Source organism: Pseudoliparis swirei, chromosome 24 (genome assembly GCF_029220125.1).
Source record: "Pseudoliparis swirei isolate HS2019 ecotype Mariana Trench chromosome 24, NWPU_hadal_v1, whole genome shotgun sequence".
Taxonomy (NCBI): Eukaryota; Metazoa; Chordata; class Actinopteri; order Perciformes; family Liparidae; genus Pseudoliparis; species Pseudoliparis swirei.
Window position 1 is genome coordinate 12141388 of NC_079411.1, and position 17349 is coordinate 12158736.

General features: G+C 39.4%; 1 protein-coding gene across 1 annotated transcript in view; it reads right to left on the bottom strand.

The window, feature by feature from the left end:
* The window catches only part of tenm3 (teneurin transmembrane protein 3), a 180778-nt gene that overhangs the window by 64813 nt on the left and 98616 nt on the right, over positions 1 to 17349 (bottom strand). Inside the window, 8 exon segments of the mRNA XM_056408324.1 lie at positions 1962 to 2108; positions 10606 to 10791; positions 12762 to 12962; positions 14133 to 14327; positions 14518 to 14619; positions 15883 to 16097; positions 16099 to 16136; positions 16923 to 17047. Of these exon segments, the coding sequence (XP_056264299.1) occupies positions 1962 to 2108; positions 10606 to 10791; positions 12762 to 12962; positions 14133 to 14327; positions 14518 to 14619; positions 15883 to 16097; positions 16099 to 16136; positions 16923 to 17047 (1209 nt within the window).

Consider the following 17349-nt stretch of genomic DNA (forward strand, 5'->3'; position numbering starts at 1 on the left):
AGAGATTAGGAAGGTAGGGATAATCGTAGGACAAGGAGGAAGAGAGAAGGAGGTGTTGAGCAGAGGGACAGATGGAAGGATAGAAGGAGGTATGTAAGGTAATAAAATATGGGCAGCCATTTGTCTCTGTTAGTTTATAAAAGCCAGTTGTACATCACAAGCACACACACACACAGACAGAAAGTAAGCACCCTTTCTTTCCTCTTTACAATTACTTCCCTGCTCTCATGGACACGAGCTGATGTTTTGGGCTGGTAAGGATAGCGTTGGCATCGTATCTTGGAAACCATTTTTAAATGGGCTTTTAATCCCGACAGCAATCAACGAATCTAATTCTCAGAAGAAGAAATCGGGAATCTTAATGTGGAATGATATTTCAATTCAATTCAGTTTATTTGTATAGCCCAATTTCACAAATTACAAATTTGTCTCGGAGTGCTTTACAATCTACACACATCCCCCTCCCCCAAAAACCAACATCACATCGGAAAAAAAAAAAACCCTTCCCTTCAAAAAAAAAAAAAAAAAGAAACAGAGAGAGGAGAGAGAGGATCCCAGGACAGATGGATGGAGATGATGTGTATGTAAGGAAGGACAGATTTAGAGTTAAAATACATTCAATGAATATGACAGAGTGTGTGAATAGTTCATATGCTAAGATTGTCGTGCAAGAAGACATTGGTTGGCCACGATAACACTAATAACAATGCAACGCTAAATTCAGTTTATTTCTCTTCGAAAAAGGAGTCAGAGAAGGTGAACAAAGTTATGTGAAAGGTTTGGGGTCAACACATCTGGATTTAAGACGAACACCACGAATCTCCAGTCTCATCTTAAAACACACCATATAACAAAATATGCAACCGACTCCATAAAGAGCAGGACCAAAACTCTTATCACGGTCATTCATCTATGTCCGCCTCTCTCTTCTGCTTGTTTTGTTAACATTTTGTCTCTCCCTCCTTCTGTTTCATGACATGACATCTATTGCTTCTGTCCATCCGGGGAGAGGGATCGTCCTCTGTTGCTCTCCTGAAGGTTTCTTCCCTTTTTCCCCTGTTTTTTCAGTTTTTTGGGAGTTGTTCCTGATCCGAAGAGAGGATCTGTGACAGGGATGTCTATGTGTACAGATTGTAAAGCCCCCTTAGGCAACTTTGTAATTTGTGAATTTGTGCTCTGCAAAATTAACTGATTGAATTGTAATATCATTTTCAGCTGTAAGTATGACAAAAATACTTTTGTAAAGTACTACATGTTCTTAATAATAATTTTTGGGACGTGGCTTTAGAGGAGGCATGAAGAGGCGGGCTGTCAAACGTTGCTGGTTTGGCAACTTTCCTCGTTAAATGTAGCGATTTTTGGAGCTAGTGCTGCTAGCTTCTTTCATTGGAGAAGAGATTTTTCAATTCCAAGGTTCCAGTATTCCTCCAAAGATTTACAACAGCAGAGTTTTGGCCATGCTTCTAATTTTAGAATTTTCCTTTTCTCAACAGCTTCTTTTTAAAACGTTTACAGGTTTCTTTTAAAGACTACAGCTAATTTACTACACATTAAAGATCCAAAGAGCCAGTCCTGATTGATACTACATGTTCTGCATTCCTTGGGCATCCTTTTTTAGATTTAGATTAAAAAGGATGCCTGGTCATGTTTTATAGGGCATCTTCTGGTTTTGTTTGTTCCTTGTAGTGTGTTTCTTGTCTCTTGTGCTCTGTGGACTGTCTATTGTTGTCTGCATGAATTTCCCCACTGGGGATTAATAAAGTGTTCTAATCTAATCAAATTTTAACAACAGTACAAATGTATTCAATTTAAATATATCATCAATGCTTTTGGAATTTGAATTAATTTGTCAAAAACGAGTGTGACTGAAACTTGTTGACAAGTGTTGACTTGCTGGTAATGAACAGCGTTAACATGAGTTAATTCAGGAAATGAAAAGAAATGAATGAACACAAATATACCTCCTTCGTTGTCCTTGCCGTCGGTACAGAGGGTTTCCATGGCCACGTGACATCCCGCCCCTCTCCATCCTGATTGGCAGATGCAGTGCCAGCCGCTGGCCTCCAGAGTGCACCGTCCGTTGTTGTTGCAGAGACCTGGACAACCCTCTGGGCACAGGAGACAAACTCATGGTTAGAAAAGTTAGAGAGTGGGACGGGGTCAGGGCTGGCCATCAGGGTGGAAAATAGGCTTCAACTAATATATGTTTTTGAAGGTATGTGAGGATTGTTTTGTACTGGAGCTCTGATGGATGAAATGAATCAGTATTTGTCACATTGCAACATATTCATTGATTCCTTCTCAGCTTGGAGAAATCTCTGAAACAGCACTGAGACCTTCACAGGAAAATAAAAAGCTGGCAGCCGCTTAAGGCACGGGGCAAAGTTCATGAACTCCTGACACCACACCGAAGTATTTCTCAGTTCACACATCTAACAGAGATACAAATAAATATGTGTGTGGTCCAGAAATAACTTATACTCACACATACTTTGGCTTAAAAAGGAAAAGGAGAAGCATATACATTCATTCATTTCCCAAAGAGGTACAATTTATCTTTCTTAAGTAAGGGTGATTTCTCAAATTTGTATTGAAATATGAAACTTGACAGGGATCACTAATTAATTCCTTAGAAATGTCTGCATTAGAGAAACCCTAACACAAGTATCACCATAGCCATGTATTATAGTTGTTCGTAAGGGTCTGGTGAAGTGAATATTATTTGTCCTGGTCAATTGTATCAAGGAAAATGATGACACATTGCTTAAAGTGTTTTTAATTAAAACTGGTTACTGTCATAGATTGCTACCATGAAAACAATTTGAAAGGGATGTCCTTAACTGTGACGGAACACCATTTCAAGTGGTGCGATTGCATCAAAAGATATCGACAAATATTCGCCAATGCAGAAGTGCTGTTAAACGTGCCTTCTTTTCTGGTGGCAATAATAGGTCTGGTTGTAAAGAAGTATATGAGAAAATGACTACTTCGCTCTTGACTTATTTACTCAGTAAATATTTATCACATGAGATCATAAAGAAGGGGAAGCTTTAGGGCGGGGCTTCTGTGATTGACATAATTCTACCGGAGCCGTGTATGGTGTCTGCATCGCTATCCCTCAGTCCTGATACGGTCACTTCCATTCACTGGTTGCAAAAAGTCAAGAAGACAACTGCCGTAATACAACAACAAAATGTCAGAATTGCTGAATTTGAGGAGTCCACAAACCAATGAGTGGCGTCAAGACGACTACTTTGTGCTTTGTGTCCGAACACATCTTAACTTGAAAGACATCAAGATGAAAAATGGCTAATCTTACTTTAGATAGACTATTCTACCAACAGAGCCAAACTCTTTAGACCAGTGTAACAGCTTCATCACAATAGTATGTTTATTACCACGTCGAAACAAAACCTGCTATTGTCTCTCTAATTTTTGTTAACAGTAGCACTGTGAATTTATACTGGCTTTATGCATTCAAGTCTGTGCCAGCCAAATATAGACTATTATCTCAGTGGTATGTGACTGTGTGGGTTAACTTGAGAGTCTGGATAATCTCCATTAGAATATGAATGTTTCCAGATTGATCATCTTGTTGATTGTTGACTGGACTCGATAGCCCCTCTGAAGAAGAAGACGGTGAGGCAGAGGAGGTTTGCTCCCTGGTATAACCCTCAGACCCGCAAACTAAAGCAAACATCATGAAAGCTTGAAAGTGTATGGCATTCCACCAATTTGGAAGAATCGTGTTTAGTTTGACGAGATGGTCTTAAAACATATTATTTTTCTCTTTTACTTATCAGTAATAACTATAACCAATCACATTTGAGTGGACTTTGGATGAATGCAGGTAAACAGTCCTTGTGTAGACGAAAAGAGGGGAAATGCATTGGCTGAGAAGAAATGTGGCAACCCACAGCTGTCTCCTGACAAAGCTTGAGTTGTTTATTGGTTTAGAATTAGCTTGTAAGGGTCGTACGCGTCGTCTATTAACGACAGTCTCGCTTCTCAAGTTGCTAATCGGACTTTAAACAACGAGCAGCTCACAGAAGAGGAAGTCTTGGCCCGGTTATCAGCTGGCACTGGAACCCCACAAACATAGCCCCCAGTCGATGGGTTTTGAGATTGCCTTTGGGATAACAACTCAGAATACAACATTTTAAACATCCTGCCCCAGTCTAAAAGGTCTGAATGCTGTTTCAGAAGCTTCACTCATCTCACAAGACTTCTCAAGGAAATACTAAATTCTTCCTTTAAAAAAAAATGAAAACATATTTCAACACAGGATGCTAGCCTCATTCAAAAGATACATTCAAAAGACATCAAAGATCCATATCTGTTCAAGCCTGATGTGTATAAAAGCAATTGGACCCGTGTGATGAGCCTTTCTCCAACAAATGGAGTGACACTGTAAGACAGATCGATTGACAAATAAGACAGATAAATACATTAACCCACATGTGAGGGACACAGACCGACAGACAGACAAACAGTCAGCCTTTGGTGAAATGTACTGAAGTTGTAGTTTCACATGAACCACTAAGATTGCCGACAGCCAAAATGGCTTTTGTGCGCTGCATGGCTTCAATTGGAAATAAATCAAAAAATATATATTTTTCTCATCTGTAAACAAAGAAACAAGATGTTATTGTTGCATAAAATATTGATGAAAAAACCCCGCATACAAAAAAAAAAAAATCAAAGTTGAAAGTGAAACATTCTGAGGATGTTGGAAATTGTAAAGATTATCTTTAAAAAAAAGAAGGGAAGTTTAATCAAATCTGAGTTGAGTTTGACACCCAGCCAGTTGATAAAGACAGCAGCTTCTCTATTTTTTGCTCTGTAAATATGTATTTCTTTGGAATTGTCAGTGAAAAAAACAACAACATCACATGTTAAAATCCATGTGAAAACACAACAGGTAGACAGATCCACAGCGCACAAAGTATAGGGAGGACCGGGTGGTTTGGACTGCATGCCTCCAAAGGCTATACTTTATGCCTCTGTTGGACATTCCTCAATCACAGATAAGACAGTGAGGCTGGCAATCAGATTAATTACAGGTGAGAATCAGAACCAAGCCAAGCCCAGCTGGACAGACAGAACAAGGGATGGAGGTAAAGATGGAAGGTGAGCTGGAGAAAGGGAGAGACAGATAGAGAGAGACAGGAACGTGAGGATGAGATAGATGGAGGACAAAGGAACAGCAGCTGGCTGAATTCACAAATACATAGAGCAGGCTTGTGGACGCAAGACAAAACAGGAATCACACACCTTGGGTTTGTGTCTGCTTGTGTATGTGTGTGCGCATTTGCATTTTGTAAAAGTACAATATATATATTTATGTATATATATATATATATATTTATAGTAAAGTCTGTTTTGTGTGTGAAAATCAGAGACAGGGTCAATAATGATGTGACAGAAAAACAAACAAGATTGATAAAAAGAGAGCTGAAATATAAGCTCTAATAATAAAAATAAATAAAAAAAACAGTATGCTGTGTTTTTATAAAGACTGAAAGTTTAAAAAAAAATTAAATAAAATGGAATAAATCAGAATCAAAGGAAGTTAACGAAGCAGAGTGGTGGTGTTACTGGTACAGCAAGGCCTTCATTAAGTCTTTGGCATGAATTACCTTTATATCCTGAGAATAGGAGAGGGCACGAGGGAGAGAGGGAGGAAAATTAGGGAAAAAAAGTAAATCTAAACAAAAGCAGCACTGCCAAATATACTCTCTCTGATGGACAGATGGAAATGGCAGCCAAAGGGAGGAGGAGGAAAGGAAGAAAGAGTTGGGATCACGGGAGTGCAGTAACACAGAGAAAGACACAGCAGTAGAACCTCAACAAATTCACAATGATCCCTTCACTCAAAGCTGTCTTCATTCAAATTTAGACCACACAAGAGGGAAGAAAGACAAAAGGCAGCATAAAACATTTAAAGTAAAAACAAGTTTCACAAATATTTTCTAAATAATATTCAAAAGAAGCCTCTCAAACAACGACTTCTCCCCTAATGGTGTTCTGTCACCTTTCAGTGAATACAAAATTATCTAGGTGTAAAATCATACAATTGCTGTAACATGAACTATTACATTAATATGCGGTTAAATGTAGTGCACATTAGAATTTTAAAGAAATGTTGCGACCACCGCAGCTCACGTGTCCTAAGCTGCAGTTCCTCTGATGCTGACTCCAAGAAAAATTTATAACTATAAATGATTGAAGGGAGCTTTAAATACGTGCTGATCCAAAATGTTTATTTTCCATTGCCCCTGAGCAAGTATTATAAAGCCCCTTATCGAGAATAGTCCCATGTTGCAGAGAAATAAGGCTTAAATTAGCTAAATCGATATAACACTGTCACAATAGCCATTTACTTTGTGACTGTGCAAATACTTACTTACTTAAATAATTACACACGTGTCCTGTCTGACTGTCTTTAGCACAAAAGTCGACTGTGCAAGTCAGATTATGGCCGCTTGAACCCATTCACACATGTGTGGGGTCTGGCTATACAGACAGGGAACATGAAACCTATTTCAAAGTCTCAGAAACTTTTAATATTATATATTCTGTGCTTTTACTGAGCGTGTATGTCTTGACCATCCAGAGCAACTAAGAATGTGAAATATTACAATGTCAAACATAGAAGGGAATAAGTAGAACATTAACCACTCAATATCTTTTTTCCCCCAAGGGTTTTGTATTTGGAAACAGTTCTGGTTTGTGCTTCATTTTCACTTTTCTTTTGACCCAGCTTCAACAAACTAGATCGCTACATTGTTTATAGATGTTCACTGCAGCTGTAGAGCACAGAAACTTAAAATATAAGTCATAAATGTATAACCAATTCAGAATAAAATGATATAATAACTATATTGGATTAGTGAACCCCTAAAAAAAACAGTTTACTGCAAATATGTTGAAGAAATTGATGAGTATGAACGACTTCAGACTTTGTTGTCGAGGAAGTCCCAGAATTGGATAACTAAAAAAGTCAAGCTACTTCTAAGGAACCAGTGGACAACATACAAAGATAAATCAATTATCTCAAAACAAAGCTGGAAAGTAATTAATTAAATAATTAAAGTGTGCAATCCAGTATGAAAAAGATTATTAAGCCAATGTACATTTTGCTCAGGGCATTATTAAAATCCTGAAATGTTAAGAGCAACAGTATGTACATGTTATCGGAGCTGGCAAAATGACAGAGGAGGGGAAAAAAACATAATACATACAAGATATTCAAAACAAAAAAGTCTGAATCGGTAAGTAAATAAAATAAGCACTGACGCAGCCACAGCTCCACAGAACAGGAAGAGAAAAGCCAAAGAAGAAGGGATGACGAGAAAAAGCTGGTGAGGAGAAGAAGAGAAAAGAGCACAGTACCTTTTACTCTAATGTCCGGATTGTGAGCTTAGAGAAGAAAGGACACAAACAAAGGAAGTAAAGAGATCGATAGGAAGTCTACATGCAGTAGAACAGTCAAACATATCTAGTATCCAGCATCACAATCACTGAGGCCAGCAGATCCCGAGTGAATCAATGAAGAAAGCAGCCAGTGGTAGAAGTGTAATCAGATGCAAAGAGAGAAAGAGAGAGTGAGAAGACAGATAAAAGCAGAATATCATATTCTGAGAAGCTCATTCACACAAGTGAATGTTTAGGGTCCAAAGTCAGACTGACTTTTGTTTCTGTTAGTTTCTTCTTAAATGTTGAGCTGCTCTGGTTTTACGGAAAAAAACATAGACGTGATGTAAGCTCGGATATGTCCATGCTAAAATAGAAATCCAATGAAAGATTATGGAAATCTACAGTGTGGTCACAGTTTCTAGTACATTTAAAGATGTAAATGTGATGGTTGGAGACTCGAAGACAGAGGAAGTATGAATCCTCTCCCCAGCCATGCGATCCATCTAAACAATGGAGCTGATGGGCCGGCCTTCCAAATGGATTCCCCCCTCTCACTGCTGTTTGCAACTTGTTCCCAGACAAACGGAAGCTGCCTGTCTGTTCGACAGCAAGAGAAGGCTCGGTGGGGAGCTGAAGCTGCTATAAGGCTTCTACTGCTCATTCAATTCAATTCAATTCAGTTTATTTGTATAGCCCAATTTCACAAATTACAAATTTGTCTCGGAGTGCTTTACAATCTGTACACATAGACATCCCCCCCCCCCCCTCAAAGACTCGGAAAACCAAAAAAAAAAAAAATAAGGGGAAAAAAAAAAAAAAAAGAAAAGAGGAGAGCAACACTGTTGAACTATTACCACACAGAAGGAAGGGGTTTCCCCAACTCATGGGTGTTTACTTTAAAATTATCTTATTTATTTGATTTCTTAGTTTATTTGTATCGCATCGATCGGTTTGATTGTTTCATCTGTTGTACTATCCAGATTTAATTATTATCTTTCTTGTTTTATTGCCTTGCTTTTGCTGCTTTGTCAGTCAAAGCACTTTGTAATCTCAAAGATGCTCTATAAATAAAGTTCTTCTTCTTATTATTATTATTCAATGCAGGGGCCTGTAATCGACATGAGATGATCAGTTACATTTCAACTCACAAAAAGCAACAAAAATAATTTCTAAATTTAATCCTGGGCTCTGTAGGAGTGAGGTGCACTTGGACGGAAATGGTAACATAGATATGCCAGGGGAAATGTTCAAAATAAAAGCCCATCTTATATATGATGGTATGACTATTTTTTCATTTTGCATCGATGACATTGGATCGTTGATATATATATCGATCCAGATCAATGTTATTGTTATTGTAAAACTATGTTATTGTTGTTGTTGTAAACCTATTCTGAACCCTTTTCTTAAACTATTCTGAACCTTTTTTTCATTATTCTGTACAAATCTTCTTTTGTAAAATCAATTTCAATATGATCAAGTGAAACTCACAAAAACATACAAAAAGCAAAGCAGCCGGCACCATTTTCACACCACTATCCCTCACCACTAAGCTACATGGCAGATGGCTGTGTCATTGTGAAAAGGTTTGCGTATTGGGATGATCAGATGAGATGAAGATGAAAAAGAGCTTTCTGTTCCGATGGTGTGGGGCACGGGGCAGAAACAAGGGCCACAGACGCTCACCATCGGCCCAACAATGGCTGATGGTGGATTTGTCATGGATTTACAACCCCAAACGCACTGAAAGCATATGATGCACATGTTTTAACCCTTGTGTTGCCTTCGGGTCAATTTGACCCGATTCAATGTTTCACCCTCCTGTCGCCTTCGGGTCAATATGACCCGATTCAATGTTTAACCCTCCTGTTACCTTTATATTTACTAACATATTTTACCCTTGAGGTCAATATGACCCCAGCTATTAAAATCTCCAGAAAATTATTAGAATTAATATTGTTTTCCAAGTTTAAGTGTGAGGTACTTTATGTTTGTTTGTTGACTCCCGAAAGAACACCGACATTAAACATTGAATTGGGTCAAATTGACCCGAAGGCGACAGGAGGGTTAAATATTGAATCGGGTCAAAATGACCCGAAGGCAACACAAGGGTTAAAGTACAACTTTTGTTTTGAATCGCCAAACACACACCAACAGCGCTATGAGGTGAGCCAAACTGCTACTCCATTTGTGTGCATCAAATGAGAACACAGCTAGCGCCAGACCAAAATAAATTGTGGTGCTGTCGGGTTTGTGTGTCCTCCACAGGAAGGTGTCTGTCTTCAGCCAAAGAATATTTATGAGGTAAAAGAAGTCTTTCATCTCTAGCAGATAGACGTCTATTTCACATTATCCAGTTAGAGTTTCATTCAGTATTCATCATATCAATAGAGTAATCTTATATCCACTTTATAGTTTTCAAGGACCTTAAAAAAATGAAGGAGTATTATAACATTGACAATATTCCTAAAATGCTGTTGGTTCTGTCATGTTGGGGATGCCTGAAGGCCACCAAAGAAGCATCAATTCTCTTTCAGTGCGTTTGGGCAGCAACCTGGACACAGGCACTCAATCCTAGAAACTATTGATTATTATGAACACGGATAGGAATGTTCTTACAGCGCTTGGGCTGACCCCAGGTGATAAAAGGGAGTTGATGATAACATCATTTCCCATTGAGATGGTCAACCATGACTCACTCTATCGGTCGATTTAGCTTTTTTACAAGCCTGGATCTCATTTACACAAGCTCCGGCTTTATTGAACGCCAACGAAAACCAACACAAAAATGGACATTCGTATAATTAGCGGCAACCGTTTCCACTAATCTCACCCTGGCAGCAGCCGTGAAGAAAAGAGACCCGCCTACCCACCAACTCTTCTGAGGCTGTGTCTCATTTTGTCCTACTGGGAACCTAAGTAAGTAAGTCAAACCAGATTATTTTAGAATCTTCCTGTCTTTTCACAGAGCACACATATCGATGGCTATCTGCAAAATGATCCAGGAAAAGTGGGGAAAACACTCCTATCTGCAAACGTGTGTTTTTCTTTTCTTCTTTATTTTTGTGCATCCTGAGTAACCTCTTAGTCACGTTTTCACTTTCCCTTCTTACACTTTTTCCTGTAGTGTGTGTGCGTGTGTGTGTGTGCGTGCGTGTGTGTGTGTGTGGCATGTGATCCACTCACCAATATTGCAGTGCTCCCCTGTCCATCCCTGGTCACACTCACACTTCCCCTCCTTACACACTCCGTTCTTGCTGCACAGAGGGTGGCAGGCCTTCTGGCCACACACCGGTCCTGTCCAGCCCTCCTCGCATCGACACGCGCCGCCGTAGCAGACGCCGTGGCTGCCACATTCCACCACACACACCTCTGTTGGAGACACAAAAAGAGATATTAATACATGGAATCACAATGCTGACTGCTTTTTTACTTTATACTGTATTTATTTGTTCGTGCCATATAAATAATGTACTTCAGCAAATGTGGTTTAAGGCACTGAAGAATTATCATAATAAATACTGTTAAGATGCATTATGTGAAATATACATCATGGTATTTGTCTGGTTTGTACCGATCTATGTTGTGAGTGTGTTCAAAAGTCAGAAACATGCCATAACTAAGGATATGTTTGTGTGTGTGTAATTAATTTGTGTGTGTTTCCCAAAGCGACAGCACTTAAGTGGAGGTGTGTTTTATGGTTTTAACAAGACGATACTCTGCGTAACAGCCGACGGCAACACAAACCGAAGTGAGAATGTGTGCTCACACACATCTCTTTTCCTCTCGTCTTTGTTTTTATGTCAAGCCATCTGTTACTGATCTGCTTTCCTCCAACAGCTTTTACTATCTCACCTCTTAGTCGGCATCATCTAACTCTCTCTCTCTCTCTCTCTCTCTCTCTCTCTCATCCGACAGACATAACAATAATATTTATAATAATAAAACCTATCCTGTCAATTACAATTGAAGGACTTGTTTTTTTTTAAATGCAACCCTCTGCTTCGCCTAATACATTTAGGAGGAAATTAATGGCTGCTCTTGTTATGTCAGAGATGTTGGGTGGATGGGTTCACAAATGACATAATTGAGACATTGAGACGGGGATTTTGGCCCCACATGTAGTTGTGTAGGCAAATACAACTCTTAGGTTAAGGTTAGGGAAAGATGGTGGTTTGGGGTAAATATTCTACAAAGTAAATGTGTCCTGTTTTATGCTTTAAAGTCAGCGTTGACTTTTTAAATAATCAACCAAGAAAGAACACTATTTTTTCACAACCTGTATAAGTGCTTTGACTTTCCTAAATATGATCATAATCATTTCCCTCGCTTTAGCTGCCAGACACATATTGTAGGACAAATAACAAATGTTGAAAGTCAATGTTTTGCAAGTAGCATTGAAGATAATATTTTCCAATTTAAAGAAATGTAATTCAGGTGTGATTATGTTTCCAAAAAAGCACTTTTTTTATTTAAAATTCTATTTAACGGATATTTAAAAGAGTAGGGTGAACGAAAATGGTTTTGCATTGGTAGCATAGGATAACAATTTATGGTGTTTTTTTGTTTCTCAACTCTGGATGCGATTGAGTCAACATGTGTCATGTTTTATCTAACTTACTTATCCACAAAGACCATGAAAATGTATCTGTGCTACCCTTTCACACCGTCCAGATTGTTGCACTCTGACTCCTTCCACCGTCCAACACGCTGCAAGTCATCTTGAGACCATCGCTCTTCTATTCTAGTTCCTCTTCATTGGACGCCAAAGAATTGATTTGGAGATGCTGCTGATTTCACTGGCCTTAATGCGGTTTAGCCTCAGCTATGCCACTGACCTCACAACCCCAAGAGTGATATCCTTAAGCAAGGTTCTCCTGGCTAACTTCTAAAAGTGAACATTTCAGGGTAGCCGAGCTGCAGAAGAGTACACTACCTGTAAAACTAATGCGTAAAATCACTCCTCATAATTATGTACTGGTTATGCATAATTGACCATCTTATTCAAGTTATGCCTTGCTGGTTGTTTTACAGACTATGGATCCCATCTTTTTCACCTGTTGCTAAGGGCTCACATATCTAACACTGTTATCTTAATTATGTTCTGCTTTATAATTGCTTTTTTGTTTTAATTTGGTGTGGATCAAGCCCATTTTATCCTCTCTTAATGATTCCGTAAAGCACTTTATTAACTTTTTAAAGTTTGGTGAGATTCTGCCCTTCAAAAGGCATACAAGTCTATTCTTTTTGTAGGTTGTGTAAGTGATGAGGCGGGAAAGATGGAAAGAAACATCTACATCAGACAGATTGTCACACCACAGGACATTTAACGTAACACATACCTAAGGAGCAGTCGGGCCCAGTCCAGTTCTGGTCGCAGGTACAGGTGCTGGTCTCTGCGTTGTGGGTGCCGTGACCCGAACACTGGTCAGGACACATGGCCTTTGCAATCTCACAGCTGGCTCCGCCCCAGCCAAGCTGACAGTGACACTCACCATGAATACACACCCCATGGGCCAAACAACTGGGGTCTATGCAGTCCACTGGAGACATAGAGATAGAGAGGGGGAGTGAATATCATTGTAAACACATATTTACATTTGGTACACTTTTGTACACTTTAGGGAATCAAACATACATAGGACTGTTGTCAAGACCACTCAAAGGACCAGTTCAGATATTTTAAAGTGCGGTTGTTTGCATCCATAGTTAGTATTACCTGCAGGCAACACTCACTTTTGGAGAAGCAAATCTTTTTCAGACACCTATAAAAATCAATATTCATTTAAGTGTGCCCTATATTTAGAATATGTTCTCCATTTTAACTTGCCTTCAGACAGGTGTTTCCGATGGGGAATTGTAGCCGCTGTATCCACCTATCCTCTGGCCAAAGCCACCATTTTTATCTTGCTGGCCACCCTGTTTTCTATTCTTTTCAACAGAGTCTGGTGGCTTTGGCAAGAGCATAGGTAATGGACTCAGTTCCCTGTTATAAACATTGATTGCATAGCTATCTCACGGCAAGGGAGACCAGCGAAAACATTCTATATATAGCAGACACTTCAACTGATATTGATTGTTTTTCCTTTAGGTGTCAAAATGATGCTATGCTGCTACCCTCATCCACAGCGGTTACTTCTGAAAACTGGGTGCTTCCCCACCACCGTCTGGTGTAGGTAACACTCGGACTATGGATAAGTACCTCATCAAACATCCAAACTGTCTTTTTAAGACCGAGATGATCTAGTATGGCTCCACCAAAATTAAATTCTATGCAGTACGGTTACATCTTTGTAACCACAGGGAGTGGGGAGCTGCATATTATTTTAAATTATATTAATAGAAAAATATATAATATAAAATGTTCTGACTTTGTTCATCAAATAGTTGCTAACTGCCTGATGTTTGCATCCAGGGTTTATAACTATGTATTTCTTTCAGGGAGCCTGCATATGAACTGCAGTCAAACAAAGGCTCTCATTGACGGTCAGGGAAGGACTCGAACCTGCACCCTATCCTCCTTCAAAGGATGGCTCCTCATCAGCCACCTCCAGGCTCCTCTGCCCTCATTCACACACAGGTTAATTCTTAGAGTGACGCGCTTTACAACTATTTATCTTAGAAAACGATGCAGAGCATGTCAAAATGTCCCAGAGCAAGAGCCAATAACATAATATGTAACTAATGTACATTTTGGTGGAAATTAGTCTTACCTTCTTCACAATTGTCGCCCTTATAACCAGTGTTGCAGATGCAGGCGCCCACGATGCAGATGCCGTGTCCTCCACAGTGGATGTCGATGCACTGGTTGGCTGGCACATCGCACTCAGTGCCTTTCCACCCGCTGTAGCACTGGCACCGGCCACGGGAGTACTGGCCATTGCCACTGCACAGCACTGGGCAGGCAGCTGGACCAAACACATGCAGTGCATGGATTAGTTAGACATGCTGGTCTTTTAGACTTGTTAAGTCAGACATTTGAACCTACAAAGTTCCCATTCAGTCTCAAAATGTCTAAAATGATTATGTCCACGCTCATGAATAAAAATTGATTATACATTTTATATAGAATATTTGTATTTGTGTGTGTCTGTTTACCTCGAGAGCAGTCAGGCCCCAGAAACCCTGGGAAACAGTGGCATATTCCTGAGAGACAATCTCCGTTTCCATGACAATTCTGAGGACACTCCATAATCGACTCTGATTGAGAGAGCGAGCGCCAGAGAGAGAGAGAGAGAGAAAGAGAGATAGGTGGTTTAAAGGTGTAAGTTAATTGGGTAGGCTGGATATGCAACTGTCCATCTTCAAACATAACACACACATACTGTACATGCACTCTGTGGTTGCCATAGTTACAGCCTAATCAACACATTCTAACATCCAATTATCCTGCTGCCTTTCTTTTTTCTGTTATATGCACACACACACACACACACACACACACACACACACACACACACACACACACACACACACACACACACACACACACACACACACACACACACACACACACACACACACACACACACACACACACACACACACACAATTGCTGTTTCTACGTCGTACCTAACTGGCCCTAACTGGCCATTTCCTGCACACTCTCACATGCAGAAAAAATAAACATTTGGAGAAATTCTAATTTTAACTAACAAGACAATACTTAAAGATTAATACGAATAATATACTAAATAAATCCCAGTCTGTCTATCAGACCCACCATAGCATTGATAGCCCTTTATTAAAGGGAGTAAATGACCTAAGAATTCCGACTGACACAAAAATTACTGTCCTCTTTGTGTTAGATGTGAGTGCTGCATTGAGTGCATTCCATACACTTGATCATGGCAGATATCAATTTTCAGTTGAGGCGACATTGAACATTGACTATGGTGTTTTTTGAGGAAACATTCTAGGTCCTGTTCTTTTTTCTTTGTACATCTTCAAACCACAATGTCAAATATCCCTTAGTCAAACTATATATCTCTACAATTTCAGTTCTTAAAATGCTGAGAGTTATTACACTCTGATCTTACTTTAATTAGCCATTTTAAAAAGGTTGAAAATACATCATCATTTGAATGAACTTATCTAGTATAATTGTTAATGTTTTCTTGTTTTGTGATCAAACTCTTTGTTCCCCCTTTTCTATCACTTAGATGTGACCATTTATAAAAATACTAGAAATGCAGCTCAACAAAGATGTCTGTCCAGCCATTTGGTTCGATGTTAAGGTTGGAAGAAATGTGTCACTATAAAAAGATGTAGTTTTTATCTGAATTCCTGTAACAACAAGGTTGTATAATGCAGGTGCAAGTAGTGGGCCCACAGTCATTAGGTAATGTTGTATGCTTGTTGTTGTTATCTGTACTTTAGAAGTTCACGTCCCCCTCCCAACAGTTTTACCAATAAACAAGAGTTGCAGTATTCCCTTTATTACAAAATGCTGCTTTCTCTCACCTATGACGATGGTATTGTAAGAGACTTGTTCTGTGTTGTGTCCGTCGTTGTAAAAAGCCAGATGCCAGATGCCTGTGTCCAGGTACTGGATGAATCCAGCCTCGTGCACGTTCACTGAGCGCTTGCGTCGGACTCCTCCTCCAGACTCTTCCTCATGTGCACCGGCTATGCGTGCATGTCCTGCGTCCGCGTCACTGAGCGCTCGTTTGTCTCTAAATGAGGCGACTCCCGTCCAGTAGCTCCACAAAGTCGTACTGAAAGACAAGAAATACACAAACATTGAATATATTTTTCTCAGTACATGAATATTTAACATAGCAAAGATGAGAAGGGGTCGGCTTCAGGTCACAGTGACCTTAATCTTTGACTGTAAAAAAAAATCCTTCCAGGTGTTCCAGAGACATGAGAATGATGGAGACGGACAACCTTAAAACAATGCCGGCCTGGAGCCATAAAAAATGAGAATTTAGATGATTAAGGGTATAACAAGGACGCGCACGCGCACACACACACACACACACACACACACACACACACACACACACACACACACACACACACACACACACAGCACTGTTGATTATCTAAAGTGCTAACATTGAGCTGTGATAGGGGTGGCATTGTATGAAGCTGTCTTTTACAGATAAGTGGATTAGTCCCTTGATAGAAGAAATGATTCATCAAACAGAGATGTAAGTGTCGTCAAAGGGTAGTTTAGGTTTGTAAGAAGCTTATCTGCTTCATTATTAACCAAGAATCCATAAAGCACTTGACCTAGACACACTTGCTAAGTTGCAAAAGGGATTAATGGTTTTGACATTTTGGGAGGCCAAGTTTTTTCATCACTTATGGTATTTGTTAAAAGTAGAAAGGCCAGAGGATTCTGGGTGATTGAAGGCAGACTTTCTTTAATGCGATGGCAGCGATCTTCAAATTATGGTGGCTACTGATCTGATGAGATAAGATTTCTTTCTGGGGACAGAGATGAAAACACCAAATAGTCTCCGGCACACACACATGCATGTGTGTGTGCAACCAACCTGTGTGTGTGACGGTGGCAGGCCTTTGCGTCCATACACTCCAACAAGAGCGTCTTTCTGGACGGAGATGTTGAATTTCAAAAACTGCGGTTGGTCAATGTATAACTGAGACCTCCAAAACACACCTTGAATAAAGAACAATAACAAACCAGCTTTAGATTTCAATATTTAAACACTTCTTGATACGTGTTCAGAAAATCCCCTCTGCATACCACATAAATCAATATGCTCACACAACAATACAATATAAAAGTCATGGATACCCCATCACACACAACGCAAGCACATATTTCAAACATGATTCTATTATCAATTTAAATGTTCTTTCTAAAAAATTGTTGTATTTCTTTACTGCTGTGTTGACATTAATTATTCATCTCCTTGAACTGCTCACATGAAGCAGTATACTGACTCAAAGTTATTTAGA